Source organism: Pangasianodon hypophthalmus, chromosome 8 (assembly GCF_027358585.1).
Source record: "Pangasianodon hypophthalmus isolate fPanHyp1 chromosome 8, fPanHyp1.pri, whole genome shotgun sequence".
In the NCBI taxonomy this organism is placed as follows: domain Eukaryota; kingdom Metazoa; phylum Chordata; class Actinopteri; order Siluriformes; family Pangasiidae; genus Pangasianodon; species Pangasianodon hypophthalmus.
Window position 1 is genome coordinate 20,955,834 of NC_069717.1, and position 27,411 is coordinate 20,983,244.

The 27,411-nt window shown below is 37.8% G+C and overlaps 1 protein-coding gene across 1 annotated transcript; it reads left to right on the top strand.

Moving 5' to 3' along the window:
- On the top strand, positions 1-25,147 carry gabrd (gamma-aminobutyric acid type A receptor subunit delta). The gene is made up of 9 exons (XM_026925859.3): positions 1-336; positions 15,909-16,024; positions 16,816-16,883; positions 18,572-18,792; positions 19,286-19,368; positions 20,355-20,492; positions 20,688-20,843; positions 21,862-22,070; positions 23,892-25,147. The coding sequence occupies exons 2-9, from the start codon at positions 15,913-15,915 to the stop codon at positions 24,174-24,176; spliced, it is 1,272 nt and encodes a 423-aa protein (XP_026781660.2). The 5' UTR covers positions 1-336; positions 15,909-15,912; the 3' UTR covers positions 24,177-25,147.
- Positions 25,148-27,411: the final 2,264 nt, after the last annotated feature.

The window sequence follows — 27,411 nt, forward strand, 5'->3', positions numbered from 1 at the left end:
CTCTCTGACTCTAAGGGGAAAAGAGAGATCGAAAGAGAGAGAGAGAGAGAGAGAGAGAGAGAGAGAGAGAGAGAGGAGAGTTTCCGTTGCGCTTGAAGCGCTTCAGCAGTTGGGACAGGAGGACGCAGGGACGCAGGGACGCCTCTCTGACCGCACCATGGATCACCCCGAACGCTTACTTTCCTCACTTCCCCTCTACACAACATAGGACCCTTACCCCAACTCTGATCTAATCTCTTCACCTCTGGAATACTTCAATATAATCCTGCAAAATGGAAATGACGTTCTTTCTTTCAGCGGTTTCTCACTCATCCTCGTGGGGAACGAACTGACCAGGTAAGAGTTGTGCGCATGAGGTTCTGCTTCAAGCCTTCATACTGATTAAAGTGTTGAATGAAGTCCTGCACTGCTCATCTCGCTCTATATGAACATAATTTAATAGCCTGCTGTATGGGTTCAAGGCGCTTTTTTGGTCTTTCTGGTCGGTGCACGCGCACTCGCACCCGCTGCAGCAGCACGAGGATCTTCACTGTATATAGTGATTTATTAACTCGTTCAGAGTGCCACAAACTTATGCATCCAGCTGAGTCTATTGGACTTGCAGGTGTTGGTTTTTTACACCTTTTGCTGTGTTTTGCGCTCTCGAACCCTAGAATAAGCAGCGCACTTTCAGGGCGGTTGTATTGCGGGTGTTATCTGGTATCTGAGCTGTCATCTCCATCCTCTAAGATCTTATCTAAAGCTACCAGAAGAGTTGTTGTGTATGAAGGCAGAAAATCGATACGTGGATGAACCCGACTGTAACCTAGATTATGGCTCTGGATAGGTAAAAAGAACGCGCGCGCACAGAGAGAGAGAGAGAGAGAGAGAGAGAGAGAGAGAGATTTTACAGTATTAGTTCAGTTCACTTCATCAGTGCTTTATTGGCATGAATGTTATAAATCATGTTGTTGCCAAAGCAAATAGTGCAGGCAGATTAAACCAACATTTATACAAATAACACATATATATGCATTTAAACATTACAAACATAATAAACAGGAACAATAAAATATATATACATCAAGCAAATGACAACAACAAGAACCTGACAGGTAAGTGTGTGAACCCAGTATTAACTATTGATCAAGTCCATTGATCAAGATTTGATTACATCTGTATTGCAGTAGCAGAATCATATGTATTAGTGACACCTGAGAAATGGAGAAATGGATGGAGTTTCCCCCTCATTTCATTTTATTTTTTACATTTCTTTCTATTTTTTTCTTTTCTGATCTTAATACTAATTACACGTTTTACTTATACAGCAAGAGAAAACAAATCAAACAGAAACAGAACAGTTAGCACAGACTATTTATAAATGTGGCTGTAATCAAATGGCCATGGTTTATCTGGTCACAATTCCGTTACAACACACAATGACACACACATTGCCTATTGATACCAGGCAGCACCACCGGCTCTGAATCCCCCCCCCTCAATACATAACTCAGCGCAAGAGTGAGACTACCAGGCAGGTGATCTGTTACAGCACTGTAGCATAGTGGGTAGTGTTGATGCTTCACAGCTCCAGAGTACTCCAGGGACTCTGGGGACAGGTGAACTTATAGTAAATATCTGTGTGAATGTGTGTGTGCATGGTGTTCTGCGATGCACTGACACTCGGTGTTCCAGAGAATGGTTCATGATCCAACGCAAACCCAGACTTGGATAAAGCAGTTACTGACACTGAATTAGGAGATACTGGTTAAATAAAGTAAATAGTGTGCTGGAAATACTGGATTGTGCACCTGATTAGTACATTTTAGATGTAGCCTTTAAAGCAGCAGAAAGTGTGTGCAAGTGTATACACTTCCAGAAAAAAGGGCTTGTCTGTGATTCAGTGGGTAATTAAGGGTTCTTAGATTCCAAAAAAAGCATTTGAACCTTCTCTAGTAGGGAAACACCCCTTTGTAGGGTTATACAGAGAAACTTTAAGGGTTCCCCTAGAGTGGCAATTGATTTCCGAAGAGTGTCAGAAATATATTTTCAAGGAGATGACTGCTTTTTTAAGATCTCAAACAGCAAATGAATGATGGCTTAATGTTAGCCCTCACTTACATCCTGTGACACAGCGGTGCAGAAAAACACCAGTGAACTCATCTGAATATGTCTGCCACAGCACAGTTGCAACTCAACCCCAATGCAGATATACGGTATCTCCAGCCAACTAGCATTACTTCATTTGTATAACAAGGCACAAAACATTTCTCAGTCATAGAATTTTAAATGAAACATTGCACTTGCTTTTTCAAACTGATACAAGTCCTTCATGTTATCAGGTGGCTTCAGCATGATTTTTCAATAGAGCATTATTTTTGGCACAGAAATGAAATGCTGCATGACCATTAGATATGGTTGCTTGCATTTGTACCACTTTTGGCCCAGATTTCAAACACTGTGAAAACCTTAAATATAGCTACTTCCAGTCAGGCCACTTTTGGTCCATGTTGTAGTGGCCATTATGTTCCGAAATATAATTAAGTGAATTATATTTAGCTGGGAATCATCTACTATCTGGGATGTATTTACACATTTCAGACTATTTATATAGTAGAAACACATAGAAAAGCATCATTCTGTAAAAAACAGGCTACATGTCCTTTTTACGCTGAATCCTCAGTAAAAGGTAGAAAACATTTCGACTGTAGGTACCGTATACCTCTCACATTCTCAAGGGCAATAAGTGCTGGTGAACTTGTTAATGACTTTAGTAGGACATTTGGTAAGAGAAGGGAAGCAAAGGGAAGGGAAGGATGTACTGCATTTTCCATTAGTGCACCACGCCATGCATAGAAGCAATAATGAAACATCAATTATTGGTTCATTTCAAGCAGTAATTATTCATTCAGTAATCTCAGATGGGAAATACCTAGCATTTTAATTCACTGTGTACTTTGATTTTGGCTAAACAGGTATGTAGGGATGTAGTTACAAGAGTGAGGAATGTAAATATGAACATACAAACCTTTATGGATTAAGGAGATAAACAAAAAATGGTATTGTGTTGTCTTAAATGTAAATGAAAGCAATGTTGTTTGACAAACGTAATCTGTTATATTGGGTTATGCAAACTTGCGAAACAGTGTGAACCCGTGTCTTTCGCTCCCATTTCATAAACTGCATCTTTGTTGACTCATTATGTCAGTCACGCTGTTTTCCAATGATTCATCCAACACATTTTCTTCTGGCACTTTGAATTTCTGTATCCCCGTTCTCAGGAGTGAGTGATTTATTTTTGGCGAGTGTGTAGGTTTTTTTTTTTTTTTTTCGTTAATATCCCCCTTTTTCCTCCCCCTCACTCTTTTTTGTGCTGCACAGTACATGCCAGGAAAGTGTGAAAGCAGCTGGTGTTACCTTGTCACCTTCTGTGAGCTACAGCTAACAGTTTTTCAATTAACCCTCTGCACTTGAACTAGAGCTGAAGGTCCCTCGATGCTTTACAGGTTTTACAACCAGTCAAACAAATTTCCTGTGGAACTTTTATGATGCAGAAACATACACTTATACATGCATGCACACATGTACATGAAACACTTTCATAATGCATTGCACCATGAGTTTATGTAAGTTCATTTTTACATAAAATCACATGATGATTTTATGTAAATTCATCCTCAGGGGGATGCTCCCTTCTCTGCTTTACTGTTGAGCTGAAATGTTTATCAGATTTGCTTGGTGCCTGTTAGCATTCAAACCATTTCGAAGAAAAAAAATCACAATCAAAGGGTTGCTTTTAAATAGCTATCAGCCACCTCAATAGAGTCTCATGATCTTTAACAATGCACATGAGGCAACTTGTACACAAAGACTACAAAAAGATTAGTGATTATAACTTAAATTCTTTTATACATTATTTATATGCAATCCAACAAACTGTCACTGACTCATTTCCTATTGCTATGAATTTTGGGTGAGATCTGCTTTGTCATCTGGGCTATAAATATGGCACTGATCATTGTTGGTCCAAATGTTGTCATGCACTCTACACTGAAAAAAGTGAATATGTGGTCTTTTAGCAAATTTAATTTAACAAATATCTATGTATTACAGGATGTCGCAAAAGTCTCCATTCATATGGGAAATTAACACTTTTTAGCAAAATGTCTTCCAAAATTTTTCATACTTGGTTTATATTATATATTTTTTCAGATAGCTTTTAAAAATCCCTTTGACAAAAGAGTAACGTATTGAAATCATTCTCATGGTTGGATCAGGAAGCTGTCGTAAGGCTGCGATGGACTTTAACAGGAAACATGGCAAGCACATCACACACGACACTGTCGCCAAACTTATTAACAAATTCAAAATGACTGGAAGTGTTGCGGACCAACCGAGAAGTGGACGTCCACGAACATCCACTGACGAAGGCACAACCGACGTGGTTTAGGTACACCCTGTAGCTTAATTATGTAGAATGATCAATTCACGTAGTATTATTGTAATCCAATTACGTTATAATATCTTGCGAGGATGTTGGCACTGACAGGAAGAAATGACTGTACTAGTAAATTAATATGAGTTAATCATGGGTGGCATGATAGTGCAGCAGGTAATGTTGCTGTCCTACAGCAACAGAGTCCTGGGTTTAATCCTGAGCTCGGGTAACTGCGCAGTCTTTAATTTTATTCCAAGGGCTTTGAAAATACATGATCAAATCATGTTGGATGTACAAAAACAAATGGTGTTTCTGTAACTCTGTCATTCATTCACGTGGAACTGATGTACACCTTTGAACTAAGTAAATTAAGTAAATATAAGGAGTTTTTCAGTGTATATAAAATATTAATTAAAAGAACATGTTAACAAGATGTTAATACTTAAATATTACCATTATTAATAGCTGTTCATAGATGCTGTATATGTTTTATTATTTCCTGATCTATTAAGGATTAGTGCATGTGTTTATTCTTTATTAAGTGTTGATACATGCTTATTTGTGGACATTAGAGTAAAGTGTCACCATTTGATTTGATTGACATGACATTATAAGACTAATTGTCACCAACTATGATCAGTATGACCATCAAGGCCTCTGTACTCTACCCCCATTTGTGTTGGTCATGGACCTTTTCTATGAATTTTCCATCTAGACCATGCTAAAAGACCATTTTATGTTTGATGTACTGATACCCCATTTATCACACAGCCGTTATATTGGTAATACAACTGATGGGCCGCATCATTTCAGTTTATGCTTCATCACCTGCAGTCGGCTCTCCCTGTTGTAACGTTGCATGATAATTTACGCTCTGTTTAACAGTCATGGTTGAAGCGTTGCAATGATGCAGGGGCTGCTGCAGGCAGGGAATGAGATTCAAATTCGCTATCCTGATTTAAAAAGGTATAGCATTTTTATGTTTTATATTAGAATTCCTGAAGATGATTGTACCATTTTAAGGCAATCGCACTAGACAATGCATATATGTATGTATGAACAATTAATAGAGTCATTAGATAGAACCTGCACGATACAATACTACAATATACTGTACAGTCTAACTATATTTCATGAACATTTTTTAGATTTTGTTTAGAGAAATAGTTTAAACAGAATTGTTACGAGGATCTCAGTCTTTAGCAGATAATCAGAAAAAAAAAAAAAAAGTGAGTTTGCATGTTATGTTGGTTCTTTAAAAAAGCTGGTTACCAAGCATTATATTTGAAATCTTGAGGCATTTCTCAAAGATCGCACCACACCAGGAAATATTTTTTTGTTGATATTTATAACAGTATAGATAGAGTATAGTATAGATTCCATTATTACATTTTAATTTTAATTGTTGGCAAATTGATGTGGTATAAGTGGAATAAAACATGTGCTGTTATAGATAAATAATCAGCTTTAGTGTGGTAACGCTCATTCCGATTCATCACACCACTTTATTGTCATTGATTTATTCCTTACATAAGGGCCCAGATTTTGTTTGATATGTTTTTTACTTTGGTGTATTTGGTGGACTAAAAGTGCGGCAGAATTCAACTCACTGCAATGGCAAGCTGAGGGCTCAGCAAATGGCTCTCTCAAGATACTGCAAATCCAACTGACTATATACAGTATGTGGTCCTATCATACTGATTTTGTTGCATAGTTCTATGGTTTTGCTGTTGGTATCACAAAATAAAGATTGTAGTTGATTACACTTTCAGTTTAGATGTTGTGCATACAATGGCAAGTGTTTGCATCTCTAGTCTGTTGTTTTGAACTTCCTCACTGCACCATGCGCATTATTAAGGGATAGATAAAGCCTCGAGGTAGGCTGCATTAATGAAGAGAAATAAAAGAGCAAGAGCCGTGGAGAAGGAGAGGAAATTACCTCTTAACAGTTTCAAGTGAACGATGTTGAGCTGTGAATCCAGACATTTAGCAATACTCTTAGGGCCAATCAGAGGGATGGTGTTATGAGTTTACATCTTTCTAATTTTCCTCCAAACCATCTTCCTTTAATTTCTTTTCACAATTCATCATACCAGTTACAATCAATGGCATAATTGTAGTTTCAGTAAATATAACTGTAGAGTACAGTATTGGAGTAGCAGTAAATATCTGTCAACACTCTTTACGTGACAAATTTAACTTTTATTGAATTTTAATGAAAAAAAATTTGATGGCTTCTGAATGGTTAAACATATTGTTCCAAAAAACTTCTATAATATTACACACCTTCTACAGAATATTTTGCAAGTATAACTGTTACTGAGTATTTGTAAATAGCACAGCATTTTTAATAAATTTGAGTTTCTGTGAGTAACAGCAAATTCAAGGCAAAATACAATTACAACAACTGAGACATATTAAACCACAATTTTTATTTATTCATTCTTGAATAATTTTTATTTATTTATTCATAGATTTTCTTATATATACCTTTATTAAAAATGTGTTTTAACCCCCTTCAAGGATCGAGAGCTTGTCATAGTGAGGGGGCTTGTGTACTTTCTCGAACCTCAGGGCTATATCCACAGGATAAAGCTTAATGCTCCCAGTAGGGCATCTGTTCATGAACAGATATTAGGGAAGAGGTAAGACAAGGAGTGATCCAAAATACACTCATTAAAAATCCAAGAACAATAGGTATATGCTGCCTGGAATAGAGTTACCAGGACCCTCCACTGGAGCCAGGCCTGGTGGTGGTGTGCCTAAGCGAGCACCACCCACATAACCCAATACGGCACGAAATGGCGATGTGGAGCCATTTTGTGCGTTCACCACATGCAAGATAAAGGGTGGGGTTCCGGGGCAATGCCAGTTGTACTGCAGGCAAGTGATAGACAGTCCCTTGCAATGGCAATTTGCTTTGGGAGTGTGGAATGTCACTTTGCTGTCAGGAAAAAGCCTAATTTAATGAGATGGAATGGTGTAAAGTAGATATGCAGTGCAGTGAAAATGTATTTGCACTCTTCCTGATTTCTTCTATTTTTGCATATTTGTCATAATTGTTTGAGATCTTCAAACAAAATTTAATATGACAAAGACAACCTGAGTAAACATTAAATGATCATTTCATTTATTGAAGGAAAAGTTTTATCCAACATCAACTGGCCCCTTAGTTAATCAAACAATTAACCAAATTTAATAGACAGCTGGGTTTAATCAGACTAGACATACCCAGGCTTGCTAACTGCCAGCCCTGATGAATTCAAGCATCACATAAATAGAACCTTTCCAGCAATGTGAAGTAGGCTAAAAGGTCTTAACATGCAGTGCACTATGCTGCAATCAAAATAAATTCTGGAAGTGATCAGAAAGAAAGTTATTGAAATATATCAGTCTGGAAAGGGTTAGAAAGCCATTTCTAAGGCTTTGAGACGCCAGTGAACCACAGTAAGTGCCGTTATCTCTAAATGGGAAAAAAAAAACTTGGAACAGTGATGAATCTTCACAGAAATGGCCAGCCTACCAAAATTCCTCCCAGAGGGCATCAATGACTCAGAGACTGGGCAAAAAAAGTCAAAATTTGCTTCTAACATCTTACCTTTGCCAAAAAAACACCTTGATGACCGAGTCTTTTGGGATAATGTTCTGTATACAGAAAATGGAACTCTTTGGAAGACATGGGTCCTGTTACATTTGGTGTAAAGCCAACACAGCATTCCACAATAAGAACATCATACCAACAGTCAAACATGATGGTGGCAGTGTGGGTGCTTTGGTGCTTCAGGGCCTTCTGCTCTCTTCCAGAAAATCCTAAAGGAAAATATACAGCCATCAGTCCATGATCTGAAGCTCAAGCGCAATTGGGTTAAAACAATGATCTGAAGCACAAGTGCAAGTCCACCTCTGAATGGATCAAAAGAAAGTGAACTAAGGTTTTGGAGTGGCCTAGACAAAGTCGTGACTTGAACCCCACTGAGATCCTGTGGCACGACCTTAAATTGGCAGTTCATGATCAAGAGCAATCCATGTTAATGGATGCTCAAGAGCAATCAATGTTTGGTTGCAGTCGTTGCTGCTGCAACTGGACCAACCAGTTATTAAGTTTAGGAGGGCAATTACTTTTTCACATGGGTGATATAGGTGTTACATAACCTTTTCCTTCAATAAATGAAATGATACTTTAAAAACTGTGCTTTGTGTTTTTTCATGTTCTTCTTGTCTTAAACAACATTTTGTATGAGGATCTGGAACCATTTAGTGTGACAAATATGCAAAAAATTGAGGAAATCAGGAGGGGGCTAAATCTTTGTCATGGCACTGTGTTGACTGAGGGTGATCTCTCTCCTACTCCAGAGTTCCTACAAGAGAGAGGCCTCAGGCTGGTGTGGGCATACTCACCAGTCCTAGGCTGAGGGCCTCACAGTAGGAGTTTTTCCCAGGGGACAAGAGAGATGTCTCCATGAGTCTCCATCAGGAAACTCTCGCTGTTGTTGTTGCATATGTGCCAAATAACAGTTCAGAATATTCAGCCTTTGGTGAAGATGTAGCATGTACCACCATGAGAGTACCTCCTACTGACTCCATAGTGCTTCTGGGGGATTTCACTGCTCATTTTGGAAATAATGGAGATACATGGAGGGGCATGATTGGGAGAAATTACCTATCTGATCCGAATCCATGCGGTGAAATATTATTATACTTCTGTGCCAGACACAGATTGCAAATAATAAATACTTTGTTTAAACACAAGGCTGCTCATAAATGTACTTGGTAGCAGAGCACCTTGGGCAAAAGGTCAATGATCAATGCTAAGGCATGGGTGGAATTTAGAGAGCATGCACAAAGACTTTCAAGTGGCCCCAAATATGTTGTGGCAAACCCTTAATGGCCTCAGGAAGGGGGAGATGAGACCATGAACAAGTTCTGCTAAGCAAGTGCAAGGAGAAGCATTGACCTCTACTGGGGACATTGATGAGCAATACAAGGAGCACTTTGAGGAACTTCTTAATCCAGTGGACATGCAGTTCTATAAGGAGACAGTTTTGGAGTCCATCTCTGTGGCTGATGTCACTATGGCAGTTAGAAATCTTCATAGTAGCAATCTGCAGGGGGGGATGAAGTGTGGCCAGAGAAAGTTAGGGTCGTGTGGTTAAAACATTTCTTTATTGTTGCATGGATATCTGGGGTAGTGCCTTTGGACTGGGAAACTGGAATGGTGGTCCCTAATTTAAAAAAAAAAGGGGGGGGGGGGGGCAGAGGGAGTGTTTCAACTATAGGGGGAATCACTTCCCAGGAAATGCCCAGGTTCTTGAGAGGAGTCTCCATTCAGTAGTTGAATATAGGAGAAACAACAAATCTAGGAGGAACAACATGGGTTCTGCCATGGCCATATAAGAGTATAAGGACCAACTCTTTTCTCTTGCACAACGTAGTGAGGGGTCATGGGAGTATGTTAATCTAGTCTACATGTATTTTGTAGATTTGGAAAAGGCTTATGATCATACGAGAATGCTTTGACAGTTGATGTAGGCGGTACTGCATGAGTATGGAGTATCTTGGTCACTACTTTGTGCAATCTGGTCTCTGTATGATCACAGTGAGAGTTGTATTCACATTCTTGGCATTAAGTCAAAATAGTTTAAGGTGAGTGTTGGACTGCCTCAAGAGTTTGTCTTGTCTCCACACCTGTTTGTGGTTTTCATGGACAGGATATCAAGACGTAGCCAACTGAGGTGCTGTTGAGGCAGATCCAGGAGTCAGTTGAGGTGGTTTGGGCACCTTAAAAGGATGCCCCCAGTCAGCTCCCTCTAGCAGAATCAAGCACGTCCTACTGGATGGAGACCCCGGGACAGACCCAGAACCCTGTGTTCTGTGGCTGGAGACAGAGAAACATGAACTGACCTTCTTAGCCACCAGGAAAAGTGGAAGTAAAATGAATGAATGAATTTATGAGTGTATGTATGTATTTTATGACTTTAGTAATAGTAGTTAATTAACAGTTAATACTACTAAGTAATTAATTAATATAATCATAGGACCTAGTCTTATTTCAAAGTGGCCTTACTGCTTTTTCACTTGGGATGTAATGTTCCACTTTGAAAAAAAAAATTCCAGCTAATATAACTTAGGAGAGGTTTAAGCTGTGTTGTGTCATGCACACTGCATTATTGATAACCAAATCAGTCCCTTAAAAAAACTTAATAAAGCAGCTAATGACTTCCAGGTATGCTGATGTGGAGCAGAATGTAAGATGACCTAAGCCTCATAGCTAACATCACAGCTATAAAAAGATGTTAAATGTTAATACAATGTCGTTACAGTCCTCATATTTACTTAATTATATTTGCAGTGTGTTAGGCACTAATGGGAAATATCACAGTATGACACTATTATTCAGTATTTTGGTTACATATTACAATTATGTGCTTTTGTTAAAGATTATAAGTGTGGGTTTCATCCTCAGATACCTAAATTAGTGTCAAATGTCAATTTGAATATACACATTTTTATTCATTTATATTTATTCATATGCTTTTTATTCAACAGAAAAAAACACCATCTGGCCAAAAACAAGTATGAGAGAGTTGTGGGAAGAACAAATAGTCACAACTAAAACACAAACCCACAATCAGAGTCACAGAGAGACACAGATAGAACTAAATATGAGGGTTGGAGTATGTGCTCCAAACACTAGTCACGAAGCAGTCAGTCAAACTATGCATGATGCAATCTTACAATTCGAAGAGGACTGACTTGCACAGATTGTAAAGTAATACACATAATCATGAGCAACACGGGTTATCAATCACCTCAACAGGTAACACTATCGGAAAAGAGAACACACTAGGACAGAAGAGGGAGAGTGCAGAGGATATATCAGTGTTGATCTGAGTCTAACTGCATTTCAGAGGTTTATGAGATTTATTTCCATTTACTGATATACACCCTGCTGTAACATACAAAATAAATAGAAGTGCCAGGCGAGACTGTTTCACAAGAATGACGGGTATATAATGGATTTTAATAATACTTACTTTAGATAGAAATGTGTGCACGACATTATTGTATAATCTCCAAAAATGTGATAATTAATTACATCCACTGCCACACTGTAATTACAACTGTCTTCACTTCGACTGTCCCATCCCATCAAGTTGTTATATGTATGAGCAAAAGCTGTAGCATGTACAGAATATATGTAGTGTGAATTACCAAAATTGTCCTGTCTAGGTAATTCATATTTCACTATTACAAGAAACCCATTTGTGAAGTTGTTTAAGCTAGCTAATATTAGCCGGCTAGTTGAATCATGCCAAGTTTGCTAAAGAACCTGCTCACTTTTAGTATGTGTAATTTTATTCACAGTCTAAATTATTCTTGACTATGAACTATCAAGCTAACAATAGATGATTGGCTTGCGACTGTTGGCTCTATATGTGTTCTGTTCTCTTCTTTTAGCACAGGGCCACCAGAGAGACAGAGAGTAACTGTGCTCTCACTCAGCAGATGTGCTATCTGGCTCTGAGGCTTCGCAGCATGTGTGTGGCAGTTGTGCTGCTTCCTGCAGGCATACACATTGTGTGTGGCTAACACTTATTTCAAACACTTATGCTACCTTCTTTCTCTTAGCTAGATGGCTAACTACACTGGCTGTTGGATTGACCTGCCATTTTCCAACATTAGGATAAATAATTCAACTAGGACTCACTAAATGTGCCAGTTATGTGCATGTTTTTATTTTTATTTTTATACTACTTCTGTAATACTAAGAAGACAGCAATTACAGCAGCAGATAATTACATGCACAACAGTTGTGCACACAAATCCTGTGCAATTGTCTGAGCAGTCTGTAAGTCCGTAGTTCTGCCTGAGGTCTGATTACCAATAATGCCAATCTCAGTATTAACTCCTCATTACATGCATGTACCTCAGTGCTGAATAGGGATGATGCAAATCATGATTCGAATACTGAAACTCGAAGAGCACCATGCACAAACACATTCATATGCTCATTCACACCTAAAAGCAATTTAGCTTAGCCTGTTCAACTACTGGTGTGGTTTTGGGAGGTGGGAGGAAACTGAGGACCCAAAAGAAACCCACATGGACATGGGGAGAACATGAAAAACTCCACACAGACAGTAACCCAAGCTCAGGGATCCTCAAACTGGGGATCCTGGTGCTGTGGGCAGCATGCAAATTAAGTTAAAAATGAGAAAAGCTATGGAATCAAACAATGGCCTGTGTGTATGCACACACAAATTATTGTTTTTACAGAGGAACAAATACTACAATGAGATGACTCACAGGGTGGAGGCGAGCTACTCTTAACAAAACATACAGCACTGATAGAACCCAACAGAACTCATATTTAACTAACTCAAACCCAACCCCACAGTTAGAGCTTATAATAACAACAACCGGAGGCATTTCACAAGTGCATATTACAGTTATAATGTAATATTATATCTATAGCCAACATGGTTATTATTATTTTTTTCTTTCTTTCTTTCTTTCTTTGTTTATTATTTTTTTGCCAGAAAGGAACTGTGCTGATCAGGAAAAAATATTCATACTAAATTAGACTAAATTAGACTAATTTTTGAGAATAAATGATGACCATATAAAGAAAAAAAGTTCTTACTAAGAATGATTTTTGGTAGAGACAAAATGTAAACACTTTCTTTAGTTGTTTGAGTGAGAAATTTGAATCAGTGTGTAATTTTTGTTTTATGCAATGAATAATTCTGGAGCTGATTTTATGTAAAGATCAAATTTTCAGCTCTCTTGGGCCTCTAGCTTTACACTGCCATCCTGTGGCAAATTTCTGTGCTATTTATAATGTATATGGACCCAATAGTCTCTATTAATAAATAGATTTGTGGATAAAAAATTCTTATAGGAAGGCCACTATATAAAAAAAAGCATTGGGAAATAAGCACATAAAATACACTCTATGGCATCACAAACAGATGTTCTTGTTGAACATTCTTTTCCAAAACCATGGGCATTAATATGGATTTGGTCACCCCAGCCCCCACTCTTCTGGGAAGTCTTTACATTAAATTTCTGAACATGGCTGTGAAGATTTTCCCATTCAGCGAGTTTGGGCACTGATATTGGACAAGAAGGCCTGGGACACAGTCAGCATTCCAGTTCATCTAACATGGCAAACTATGTCTTCATGGAGCTCGCTTTATGCACAGGAGCATTGTCATGCTGGAACACGTTTGGGCCCCTTAGTTCCAGTGAAGGGAAATTGTAATGCTAATACAAAGACATCCTATACAATTGTGTGCATCCCACTTTGTGGCAACAGTTTGGGGAAGGAACACATGTGGTTGTGATGATCAGGTGTCTACAAACTTTTGGCCATATAGTGTAATTTATGGTCTGTCATTTTAAGACCAGTCCAGTAGATGGCCATAAGAAATATGCAAATATTTTCTGAGGACCAAAAATTAAAATAATGCAATCTTCATTTCAAATCGGTTAAATAGTTAAAATGACCAATGCGTTCATGTGTTCAGACTATTTTACCTAAAAGTTTTGGAAAAGCTGATTTCCTTCATACTCGTATACATATATTGATGAATGGCAGGCATGTGCACTCCCACAGCTAAAATGACAGGTGAATAAATACTACAATGAGGAGAGTCACAGGGCAGAGACAATCTGCTCTTAACAAAACCTGCAGCACTGATAGAACCCAACAGAACTCATATAAAACTAACTCAACCCCACAGTTAGAGCTTATGATCAAAATGAGAGACATTTCACAAGCTCATATTACCATTATAATGTAAAGGTTTATCTACAGCCAACAGAAATTTTTTGAAATGCAGTCCCCTCCAAAAGTATTGGAACACAAGATTAATTCTTTTGGTTTTTCTATAAACTGAAGACATTTTGGTTTGAGATCAGAAGATGAATATGAGACGATAGATCAGAATTTCTTGATATTTACATTTAGATGTGTTAACTTAGAACATGGCACCTATGGTGGCAGACAACCCAATTTTTAGGTGAGCAAAAGTATAGGATAGTCTTAAAGTAAATAACACTTAATATTTGGTTGGATATCCCTTGCTTGCAATAACTGAATCAAGCTGGTGATCTACTAACATGACCTAATTAGCTTGGATGCATTTCTCTGTAAATTGGCAGACAGAATGTTTCTGTAGACTTCTGAATACATTCTGCTGCTACCATCATGAGTTACAACATCAATAAAGATTAATGAGCCCGTTTCAGAAGCAGTCATGCAAGCCCAAGCCATGACGCTACCTCCACTGTGCTTAGCTGTTGATCTTGTATGTTTTGGATCATGAGCAGATCCTTTCTTTCTCCACACTTTGGCCTTTCCTTCACTTTATAGAGGTTAATCTTGGTTCCAGAACTTTTGTAGCTCATCTCTCTATTTCTTTTGCAAATTCCAATCTGGCCTTCCAAATCTTAATGCTGATGAGTGGTTTGTATCTTGTGGCATGGCCTCTATATTTCAGCTCTCAAAGTCTTCTTCAAACAGTGGATTGTGATACCTTCACCCATGCCCTGTGGAAGTTGTTGGTGATGTCACTGACTGTTGTTTTTGGGTTTTTCTTCACAGCTCTCACAATGTTTCAGTCATCAGCTGCTGTTGTTTTCCTTGGCAGACCTGTTCCATGTCTGGTTGTTAGTATACCAGTGGTTTCTTTCTTTTCCAACATTCCAAATTGTTGTATTGGCTATGCCCAATGATTGTGCCGTGGCTCTGGTCTATTTTCCCTCTTTTCTCAGCTTCAAAATGGCTTGCTTTTCTCCCATAGACAGCTCTCTGGTCTTCATGTTGGTTTATCCTTCTTAACAATGAATGCAGCCAAAACCCAGGGCTCAAAACAAGAGTATATATTCTGAGATATTAATTGTTTAAACAATCCATCTAATAGGGCACATCTGGGCATCTCAAAACATGTATTAGTGATATGTTCCAATGTTTTTGATCACTTGAAAAAAAAAAAGATGCCATGTTCTAAGTTGTTTAACACATGTAGATAAATATCAGGAAATGAAAGCTGAAATTCTGATCTATTGTCTCATATTCATCTTTTGATCTTCAGTATATAGAAATAAACAAAAGAATTGGCCTTGCCATACCAATACTTTCAGAGCAGACTGTACAAAAGATATTTAAACTTGACAGCATAATCCATATATAAACGTGCAGGAACTCATTGTGATTTATATGTTTAGAGGTTTATATTAGTTAGTCTTCTTATGCACAAATTTATACATACTCAGGACCATGAGTAGGATATGAAAGATTTTCTGAAATTACAGAATTTTCACGAATACCAAATTTCTTGTGTAAATGCTCATACGAAATATTTACGAATAGATCTGTTCATATCTTGATAAATGAGGCTCATTATTATGAAATAGAGCACTGTACTTATGTTCAACATGTATAAAAGACAAGAAGAAATGATTATGTGTGCTTTTGCTCTTGTAGGGCCATGCTGAGTGACATTGGTGACTATGTAGGTACGGATATTGAGATTTCCTGGTTGCCTAATCTGGATGATTTAATGAAAGGCTACGCTCGAAATTTTCGTCCAGGGATAGGAGGTGAGTCATTTGATTGCACTTTCACCCCTAATTACATTTACAGTCTTTCTTAGCATAGAGAACAGCATGCATAACCTAGCAATGCTATGTGGTTATCAGCTCTATTTCTGCTCAAGTTCTACAGTTAGCTGAGATTGCTTGTCAAAACCGTGTTCCAATTCTTGAAATCTAATTTTAAAGCATTATATTTAGGCCACACATTTTAATGAACTCTCTCTAATTCTGACTTTGCACATTAATGAGCATTTGAAGTGTGACGAGCAAGAGAGCCCACCGAACTGCTAGTGCAGTTGTGAATTTGTTATTAAATGCAAATGCATTATGAAAATGAGCATTCCTCGCAAAAAGAATGCCCATCAAACAAACAATTGTCCTAGTGCAGTTTTCTGTGTCTCACAGTCAAGGTGTACATGCACACACCAATCTTTAGAGTTTACACAGAATGGTGGGAAAAACAAAAAGAACATCCAGTAAGTGGCAGTTCTGTGGGTGGATGGATCTATAGGTCTATAGGACAGATCCATTCAAAAATCCTGTTAAGGGCCACAAATGTATTCCTCCTATTAAGGTTAATGTAAAAAAGAGAGTAACGCTTTCAGACAGCTGGTGTGTCCGTGTATAAAAAAGGCATAATCAAGAGGCGTTAACATTTCAGGCTTTAAAAAACCACATTTGCACTCATTAACATGGCTGTTAAGTGATTAGCGTGTTTGAGCATAATGACAGTGTTGAGTCTTTAGGGAGGATGAGTAGGAGGTAAATGTTACTTTGTCTTGTGTTTCTCTTTAAAGGACCTCCAGTGAATGTTGCCATGGCTATTGAAGTAGCCAGCATTGACCATATCTCAGAAGCCAACATGGTATGGATTGAAAAAAAAAAAAAAATTATTAATATTCTGCTTTGCCTGGGTTAAAGTGAAATTGTTGCTTGTATGCTGTTTGCAATGTTACACACTTTAGTTTTGCATGATGCTGTCAAGGTAAAGGACAAAATTTCAATATAGAGTTAAAAATTTCGGCCAGTATTTTGGGACTAACACTGATAAGGTGAATTTTTAGTCATAAGACACATGAAATTTGAACTGGAAAAGAATATAATGGATATTTCAATGTAGGTATGTAGTTATGTTTGGCCTTTTAGTTTCTCACTAAGAATAATATTACCTAAAGTTATGTAACACTTTACATTAAGGTTCTGTCAGCTGACATTATTTAACACATTAATTAACATGAACAAACCATGTACTTCAGTGTTAGTACACCATACGTAAGATTAAGAAAATAATTAACACTTTATTTATTACAGGTTTTCTTTGCAACTGCTAACAAGCATTTTTTTGGTACCGTGTTTACTTCTTCAGAACTTTTCATACTACTTTCTGCAGAAACATCTCTCAAAATACATTCGTTCCAATAAAACACAAGACTACTCTGCCAACCACATTAATGCAGATCCCCTATTTTACATAAATCTATGAAGTAGTAAACAATTATTTACTCTGTGGTTTGTAATTAGTTGTTCTTTGGTTGATTTATTCAGTGTAAACAATACATTGATTAGATACATTGACAGAAAAATTACAAAACTATAAAAAAGTATTGTATATTGTATATAAAATAACTCCAGATGTGACCTGTTTTTAGTGTATATTAGATATCGGCACATGGGTAGGACGGCAAATGGGAGTGTGCATCAGCTGTGTTTGATCTCTTTACATATATTCAGTCAGCATTTTGTCTCTATAACCTTTATAATTTTTTGGACTTTGATTGTTGTCCAATATAGTATTTATGACATAGAAAACTGATATCCAGTTTATTTTCATGTTAGGTTTAGGAGTTAAGTGTAACCATTTTGTAATAGTGTATGCAAGTATTTGCATTTGGTGCTATAGAAATACACAGTTGTGCTAAAGATTTAAAATTGAGAAGTGAATGAAGGAATTTTGAGAACTGGATCCTATTGTGTTCAAGCAATGAAAATATGCTTCATGCTTTGGGTCATACAGAGTAGTTGTTCTAACTGAATGAAGGAGTTTTGAAAAAGTGAATGCAGTACTGAAAATGTTCCTTAGCAATTGCACAATTTAAGAAAATGTACTTGATGTTAAATAATAAATAATAATAATCCAAATAAGCATAATAATCAACATGTGTACACCAGTGTTCATAGCATTGATGAGTAAAATGAAGCCCACAATGACCAGTAAGATCCAACACCTTAATAATAATTTAATAATAAAATGATAAAAGTTACCATGATTGGTAACTGGTAAAATTTAGAACTGAAGCTGAAAAGCAAGTTGCAATATTTACAAGAATTCAGTCGTCAATGCAAGTGTATTTCATTAAAATTTAATTAACTTTTGCTTTATTAACAAAAGTCAACTAATACATGTGTTAACATTACTTATGTTTTATTAATGCTGTTCATGGTTTGTTAATGTTAAATAATGTTGTTTGTTAAGGAAACCTTAATGTAAAGCGTTACCCAAATATATCTTTTCTGGGTATGTGTGTGTGTGTGTATGTGTGTGTGTCCTGGCAGGAATATACCATGACTGTGTTTCTGCGTCAGAGCTGGCGAGACGAGCGCCTTTCTTACAACCACACAAACAAGACCCTGGGGCTGGACAGCCGTTTTGTAGATAAACTCTGGGTTCCAGACACGTTTATTGTCAATGCCAAATCGGCCTGGTTCCATGACGTCACTGTCGAGAACAAGCTCATACGGCTACAGCCTGATGGTGTCATCCTCTACAGCAGCCGGTGTGTGTGTGAGTGTGTGTGTGGTTATGCATCGTTCATAACATAACCACAGAATGACTGAATTATTAATGAATAAATGAATACTAATGGGACCTATGAAACAAGATGTATTTTTGGCCAAAGTCCATTGTTCCAATTCCATTTTTCTATAATTTTTGGTGTTCTTAGATTAAAACACTTGCATATACAGTAGGAGAACAAAGGAATGTTATGCTAATAATATTAAGTAATATTACATTTTACATTATATATATATATATATATATAATGTAAAATGTAATATTACTTAATATATATATATATATATATATATATATATATATATATATATATATATATATATATATAGCATAGTGATAGCATTAGAACTCTGACTAAACACTCACCTGTGGTATAATAGTTCACATTTTAAATTCTCATTAAGAGGTTTTCCTGATACCTCTTGTAGTTAGTCAAACTTAGTGGTTTTGGTGTCTCTGTTTCTCTTTTCCAGAATCACATCCACAGTAGCCTGTGACATGGACCTAACCAAGTACCCAATGGATGAGCAGGAGTGCATGCTGGACCTTGAGAGCTGTATGTGGCAAGAAATTTGGAAAGAGAGCGAGAGAGAAAAATTAACTTAATTTGGACATGTCATGAATCTGCATAACATCCCATAATTTTGAAGGAAAAATCAATATAGTTTGGCCCAGTCTTTGTTAGAGAACATACCTACTGTAAACAAACAGCATCCTAAAGTCATGAAAATCAAGGAGCTATTATAATCCACCACAAGTCAATGACTGGTAAGGAGGGTATTAGTCAGAGAAGCAACCAAGAGGCCAACGGAAACTCTAAATGAGCTGGAGAGGTCCACTGCTCAGATCGACAAATGAAGTTTTTGAGCTTGGCACAAAACTCAAAACCGCTCATCACCCTGAGAACATCATCCGCACAGTGAAGCATGGTGGTGGTAGCATCATTTTGACCGTTACCCTGTGGCTTTCTGGTTGCGTCTCTGACTAATGCCTTCCTTATACTTTTGGTGGACGGCTTCTTCTAGCCTCTAGCTTGTGCCATATCCTTTCCATTTTTTAATAATGGATTTAATGGAGCTCCACAGGATGCTCTAAGTTTGGGATATTATTATAACCAAACCCCAGTTGAAGGTTATAGATAACTCCTTGGTCTTCATGATGCTGTTTGTTTGGGTATGTTCTCTAACAAACTCTGGGCCCTTCCGGGAACAGGTGTATTTATATTGAGATCACATGACACATAATGATTTACACATAATCAGTGGACTCCATTCTGTTTATGGGTCTTATGGTGGTAACTGGTTGCACCAGAGCTAATTTAGTATTATGGGATATTTAAATTTATGACATATAATCCCAATAAAATTCAATTCAGCTGTAAAGTGGAAATGCTACAAAGTTCAAGGAGGTTAAATACTGAATCCAGTGTGTCAGATAAGGATTACAGCAAAACTCTGCAAGGTGGTAAATCTTCTGGATCATGGTTAGGCAGCCATGACATAAACTCTCCTGTCTTATCACTCTGTATTGCTGGTTCTGCAGATGGCTACTCTTCAGAAGATATCATTTATTACTGGTCAGACAGCCAGAAACAAATTCATGGCCTGGACAAACTGGAACTGTCCCAGTTCACTATCACAGACTACCGCTTTATCACTGAGATGATGAACTTTAAATCGGGTGAGACAGATGATTTTTACTGAATTATTTATAATAATGTACCAGTACAAGAATATATTTGACTTTATTATAGTAAATCCCTCCATATGAATTTCTGCCAACATCTTTTAAGGTCATTCCTTGTTTACAACCGAAATTATGAATGAATTATTCGATCAAAGAGGTTGGCTTTTAATTATTTTTCATTTAAAATAGCTGGGCGATTCCCTCGGCTCAGTTTGCACTTCCGGTTGAGGCGGAATCGAGGAGTCTACATCATCCAGTCCTACATGCCCTCTATCCTGCTGGTTGCCATGTCTTGGGTGTCTTTCTGGATCAGCCAATCAGCTGTGCCTGCAAGAGTATCACTAGGTTTGTCACTAGATTTGACTTATCTAGATTTATCACTAGATTTGACATGTAATTATCATATTTGGCATAGATACAGTAGGCTACCATGCAATTTTTGGTGTGACAACTCTTCACTTCTGAACAGCATCAGGTGCACTGTCATGCAGTTTTATAAGGCAATTGACTGGTAGGTTATTTCAAGCATCATGGAGAATCGGCCATAATTCAGCAATGTTTTTATTGCAAATGTGGTCTATTATACAACATTGCTGCTGAATTTTGATTGATTTTGATTGGTCAAAGGGTGTTGATTAATTTTCTGTAACAGAAGCTCTGATAGTAGTGCAGCTTCAAATCACAGATTTATATTAATGTGCTCATTCAAGTACATGATCATTTCCATAGTAACAGCTAATTCACATGATCTAAGTCTAATAATAAATGGATAAAATAATGTGCTGCTACTTAACAAAGAAATACATATAATTGTTCTCATGACTTTCCACGACATTAAATGTAACTATAAACAGATAAAAAAGGATAACGTGACATTCTTTAACAAATAAAAATTGTATCTTTGAAAATTGCACTTATAGGAACATTTGGGCTGATAACAGCAACGCTGCTTCGTGTTGGGCCACATCACACCACGATCACTGATTATATTCCAATAACAGCATGCCTGCTGTGTTTCATTTGTTTCATGCAGAACACTTAAAATAAGCATTTGAGACAAAATGTATAAAATAATTTATGTGTGTCTATGACTTTTACACAGTACTGTATATACTATAAATAATTTAAACATGCTAGATGTGATCATGAATGGACATTTGCGCTCAGTATCATGGGACAAAAGGCCCGGTTTTCAATCATGGAATGCATTTTTGTTAATGACTTATTCCTTATTAAATGGTACTAAAAAGTAATAATAATAATAATAATAATGATGTGGATTTCTATGTGCTAAACATATGTAAGGTATGTCCATATGTGAATAGATGTACTGTATATTAAGGAATGTAACCTCTGACCTCAGGAATCACTACTGTGCTGACCATGACGACGCTGATGGTGAGTGCCCGCTCCTCGTTGCCTCGTGCCTCCGCCATAAAAGCCCTGGATGTATATTTCTGGATCTGCTACGTGTTTGTGTTTGCCGCCCTGATTGAATATGCCTTCGCTCACTACAACGCCGACTACAGCAAGAAGGAGAAGGCCAAGGTCAAAGTGAACAAGAATACAGAGGTAAGAGAAAGGAGTAAAGGTCAACTTTCATGTAGATTGTCATGTTGATTTCTTGGGCCTGAGCTAGAATACAGTGTGTTAATTGAACACGATAGAGCCAATGTTACATGAATGATATTCAATTAAATTTTTTTTTATTATAGCGCTTTTAATGATGGACATTGTCACAAAGCTGTTACAGAAATCCGTATATGGATTTAGATTTAGCTTCCTAATGAGCAAGCCAGAGGCGACAGTGGCAAGGAAAAACTCCCTGAGATGATATGAGGAAGAAACCCGACAGGAACCAGACTCAGAAGGGAACCAATATTCTGTTAAGTCACATCAGATTACATCAGACCAGTGCAATTATGAGTCATTACTCATCCACGACTGTATACGTTAATGTCAAAAGCACTGCGTGTGTTGAAAGGATCTTCAGTATGAGCATCAGAGTGATTTTTTTTTATTTAATTAGAGTTTTTCCCTTTGTTTCTATAGTACCCTAGGGAAGCTGTCCACTGAATAATGAAGGAGACTTGAGCGTAGACTGTAAGTGCAGTCAGTGCAATCATTAGGCTGTCAGGTGAGAGCATCCAACGTCTTTAGCACATCCTTTAGCATGTGGAACCATCCACAGCGATCTCACGGGAAATTTTAGGCTAGCCGTGTGTGGCCATCCTCAGCAGCACCAAGTGATTCTCAGGTGAAGGAGTCTCCAAGAGGAGTAGAGCATCAGGATGGATCAGACAGGTCCTCACCAGCACCGGAATGATACAGCAGTGTTTGTCCCTTCTGATTTATTGTCATTTTATTTTCAAATCCACACAGTAGCACAATAAACATACTGGTTTAACACTTCTTGTTGTTGGTAAAATGAATAATTCTGATTGTCCATTCTAATTGAAACTAGTGGTTTTCACTCATCTAACTTTTAATATGTTTGTCTTTTCCGTAGGTTAATGTAAACTGAATTAGAGATCAAACTGCATTAGGTTTGAGTACAATATAAGAATTATAAGCTTGACAGGGCCGTGGTGGCTTAGTGGTTAGCATGTTTGCCTCACACCTCTGGTGATGGGGTTTTAAATCCCACCTCCGCTCTGTGTGTGCGGAACTTGCATGTTCTCCCCGTGCTTCAGGGGTTTCCTCCCCTATCCAAAGACATGCGTTGTAGGCTGATTGGCATTTCCAAATTGTTTGTCGTGTGCGATTGTGCCCTGTGAAGGGTTGGCACTTTGTCCAGGGTGTCCCCTGCCTTGTACCCCAAGTTCCCTGGGATAGGCTCCAGGCTCCCCCCTGATCCTGTGTAGGATGAGCAGTACAGAAAATGGATGGAAGATTGACTGACATATCTACGATACTGGGCAGATGCACTTTTTTCCACTCATTTCAGTCTGACACATTAGGCTTATGATCTATATTCTATATACAAGAATGGGAATCTGAGGCTACAGTGGGCACAGGCTCACTGAAACTGGGCAGTCTGAGATTGGAAAAAGACCAGGTGATGTTTTATCCAATATTCGACTCTTCAGTTTGGGTGAGACTGTGTGTGCTGTAGCGTTAGATTCCTGTTCTTGGCTGACAGGATTGGAACCCGATTCAGCTACCTGGATACTTGAGATATTCTCCTCTTACCTAATTAGTTTTATATATTTGTTTTATATATTTATTTATTTAAATTATATGTTTAATGTGTAATTTTTTTTAACCTTTAACTATTTTATTTTGGATCTTTTACTTTTTTACTGTTCTATTTTGTAACATGTCCTTGAGTGTGAAAAAGGCGCTATATAAATGAAAATATCATACAAAAATATTCTTATGATTACTTTACAGTCCATGGTGAAGAATGGAAAGCAGGCTATGGTCCTCTTCTCACTGTCAGTGACAGGCATGAATCAAGGCCTTGTGGTCTCCAACCGGCAGAACCGTGCCCAAAGTGAGACATCCGTAGAGCCTCAGGAAGAGGCGGAAACGGCTAAGCAAGAGAGCAGTGAAGAAAGGAAGTGCTGCAAGTGCAAACCCATAGACGCTGACACAATCGACATCTACGCCCGTGCCGTCTTCCCTTTCACTTTCGCCGTGGTCAACGTCATCTACTGGGTGGCTTATACCATGTGACATACAGATGCCAAGTCAGCTGACATCTTGAGATTTTGGATTTTTACATTATGGGAAGATCATTATTGTCAAACTATGATTCAGATTGTTGAATCCTTATGATTCAACTCAGACTGCTTAGGTTTTGTGTGGCTCTACATCTGATAAAGCCAGATAATGAAGATGAGAACATCTGGTAAGGAAGCAATTTTCCTTTCAACAAGATGAAGGTGAGTGGAATATGAGGAATCGCTGCGAGGGCTGCTGATTGTCTCGCCTCTGCAACATTACATTGCCTTGGTTTCTCTTTACATGTTACTATTATAATATATTAGATATTATTTTGTGACATTTAATTGCAATTCTTTTTCACCTGAAACCTGGGATAATTAAATTGAACCACACAACATGACTGCATGGCTGCTGTTTTGATCAGTAATTTTTTTCATTCTTATTCTGCCATGGTTTTAAGTTTCCTGCCATTCTCTAGGCTTTGGACTGCCTTCAAATTAATTTCAGACTTTGCGAAACTGTATCCACTGTTTGATTTTCAACATGAGGTTATTACTTGAGCAAATGACTGAAATGTTGGATCAGTCATGAAAGAAGGCCATAGTTTAAATAATGACGTTAAATAATGACAATTTCTTTCACAATGCCTACTTGCATGTTAATATATTTATAATGTGACCTTAGGTAGCCGAACTCTAGACTTATCACAGACCAAATGTATTTCTATGTAAAGTTTTGAGTATTAAAATGGCCGCAAGATATTGAAAATGATCTACTGCCCTGAACAAGCAAGGTATGGAGAGAGTTTATGGCCAGCTTTCTTAAATAATTCAGTTCACTTTTCTTAATATAGTTTTCCTTTTGAAGCTCCAAATAATTAAATGACAATACTAAAGAGAAAATTGTATTGAGTCTATATAGAGGCGATGACTGCTGCAATAAATTTGAGAGTGATAAAAGAAACAAAATGTGTGTGATTTACTTCAGTATGCCACAGATTAGATGATCCATGCAAATCTTCAATGATCATATGATGCGTCTCCTGGGGAAATAGAAATTCAGTGTGTGTCTACATGGAAGCCAAATACACTCTGCTCAAACTGGAATTGATAGCTATGATAAAGGCTCAAGAAACCTCAAGAAACCTCAACATGGCTAAAGGCAGCCTTCTACAGTAATGGATGATGTTCTTGGGTCATTGGGTCACCAGTGCAATATTGTCCAACACTCCAGACCTGGAGAAGCTGCAGAATTTAGGCTTGCTCCCTATAAACACCACTTTGTCTGGAGTTGATGTGTCTACTCCATTGCACTGGCTAGCAGAAACATGGTCCTCAGAGTGCTAGAACAAGTAACCAGGTTATCTGAGCAGTTAAGGATAGAGAGGAGAGGGTTATTGCATTCTACCAGCTCAGCAGGCCGTAGCGCAACTACTGTGCCACTCACTATAAGCTCCTGACTATCGCTCGTGGCCTTATCTCTACAGCAAAGACTTTAGACTGCACCATGCCTCACTCACCTTGCCTGTGTGCATCATAGCGCCTGAGGGTCAGGTGGCAAGGAGGTTGGAGGCCTTGCAGACCTATCGCTTCACAATCTGGCACTGCACAGGGTGTCTACACACCAATGCTGATACCCTGTTGCAGTGACTTTGCACCGAGGAAGCCTGCAGGTACTGTGACCCATGGGGGGCCAAAAGGAACGAAATGTCAGAGACAGAGTGCATAGTGACAACATCAAAATAAATGGTGTGGCTGTGGAGTTGGGGTCAGAAAGTGTCTGTCGTATATTTCCTGGGATGACCATGGAGCTGTACTCCTTCACATAGGAAAGACTGACACTGTGTGGTGGACTTTGGGTTGTGCACATTTGTGGTTCATCGAGACAGGCTGGCGCACTATGGGGTACCTGCCAGAAGGCGTACGGCAAGATGTTTTGAGTAGGGGAGGCTGCCAAGGGAATGTAAAAGTATGATGTAATTTTTATTTTATTTTTTATAGTGCAGCAAAGATTGTATATAGCTTACATTCATGGAACCATTCAGCTATCAGCCATTTTGGTAACCTTAGTATATGCGCCATTAATTTTAGTTTAGAAATATTACTTGAAAAAATATGATATCTTTTTCTGCTTGCTGTTTGCCATTTTTGTTAGTGTAAACTTTATAACCTTTAGTGCGAGGTTCTTTGATTGGCCAATATAGTATCGTTTAAATTATTATTATTATTATTATTATTATTATTATGTTTCTTCAATAAATAATCAAAAATATATATATGGTGCAACATTATACTACATTACTGTTTAAACCAAAATTGACCCATTGTTTTTAACCTAATTAATGTTTAATTTTTGCAAGTTTCTACTTTTTTAAAGTTACTGCAGCCCTGGCAGCCCCCCTTCCCACATCTATGCCTGCCAGCATGAGTTCACACATACAGCTTACCACTACATTGTTTCCTGCTGCCAGTGCGATGCTTTGAGAAAGCAGGACGCGCAAGATACCTTTCAGTCTAATGGACTGTGTTATAGACTCAGGGTACAAATGGGTGTTTGTTTTCAGGCTCAACTCTGTTTAAGTTTCATAGTCTGCTAGTTCAGCCTGGGCAACTGAGAAAGAACAAAAAATAAAGTGTGTTTCTGAACCCGGGTGTGCTCCAGGGAACCAATCTCTGGTCTGCCTGAAGGAGAGGTCTGGGGTTCATTTCAGGTGAACTACGTAGTGGTTTATAATACTTTATGTAAAAACAAAACAAAATAAAAAAAATTTATCACATTCAATTGGAGAAAAGCATGTCACGGTTTACAAAAATGACAGAGTGCATTCTCAATATACAGAGCAAAGAAAGTGTTCAAATGCAAGTAAATACAAATCAATGATTCCGTTGTTTTGGAATACAGGCAAGCAGATTTGATTGAAAGACTTCACTAGAACTCTTCATTAGCTGTAAAAATAAACAAGAAATATAAAGGGATGTACTTTTAGCTCCTATTTTACTGAGATCTCCTACACAGGAAAAAGTGGCATATTGAATTGCACCATCAATCCCAAACAGCAAAGCAGCACTTTAGGAAAGTAGTTCATTAAACAACTAGCTAGAAAGATAAATTAGGCCAAATGTCGAGTGTGTGCAGTAGGAGGAGAGACGGCTGTCCTGTGCAGCCTCAGCTTTTAACTTCTTTTGACAGCAACCTTTATAAAATAGACTCCTTGGTTTTCTTATTTTAACTTCCATGGTGGAAT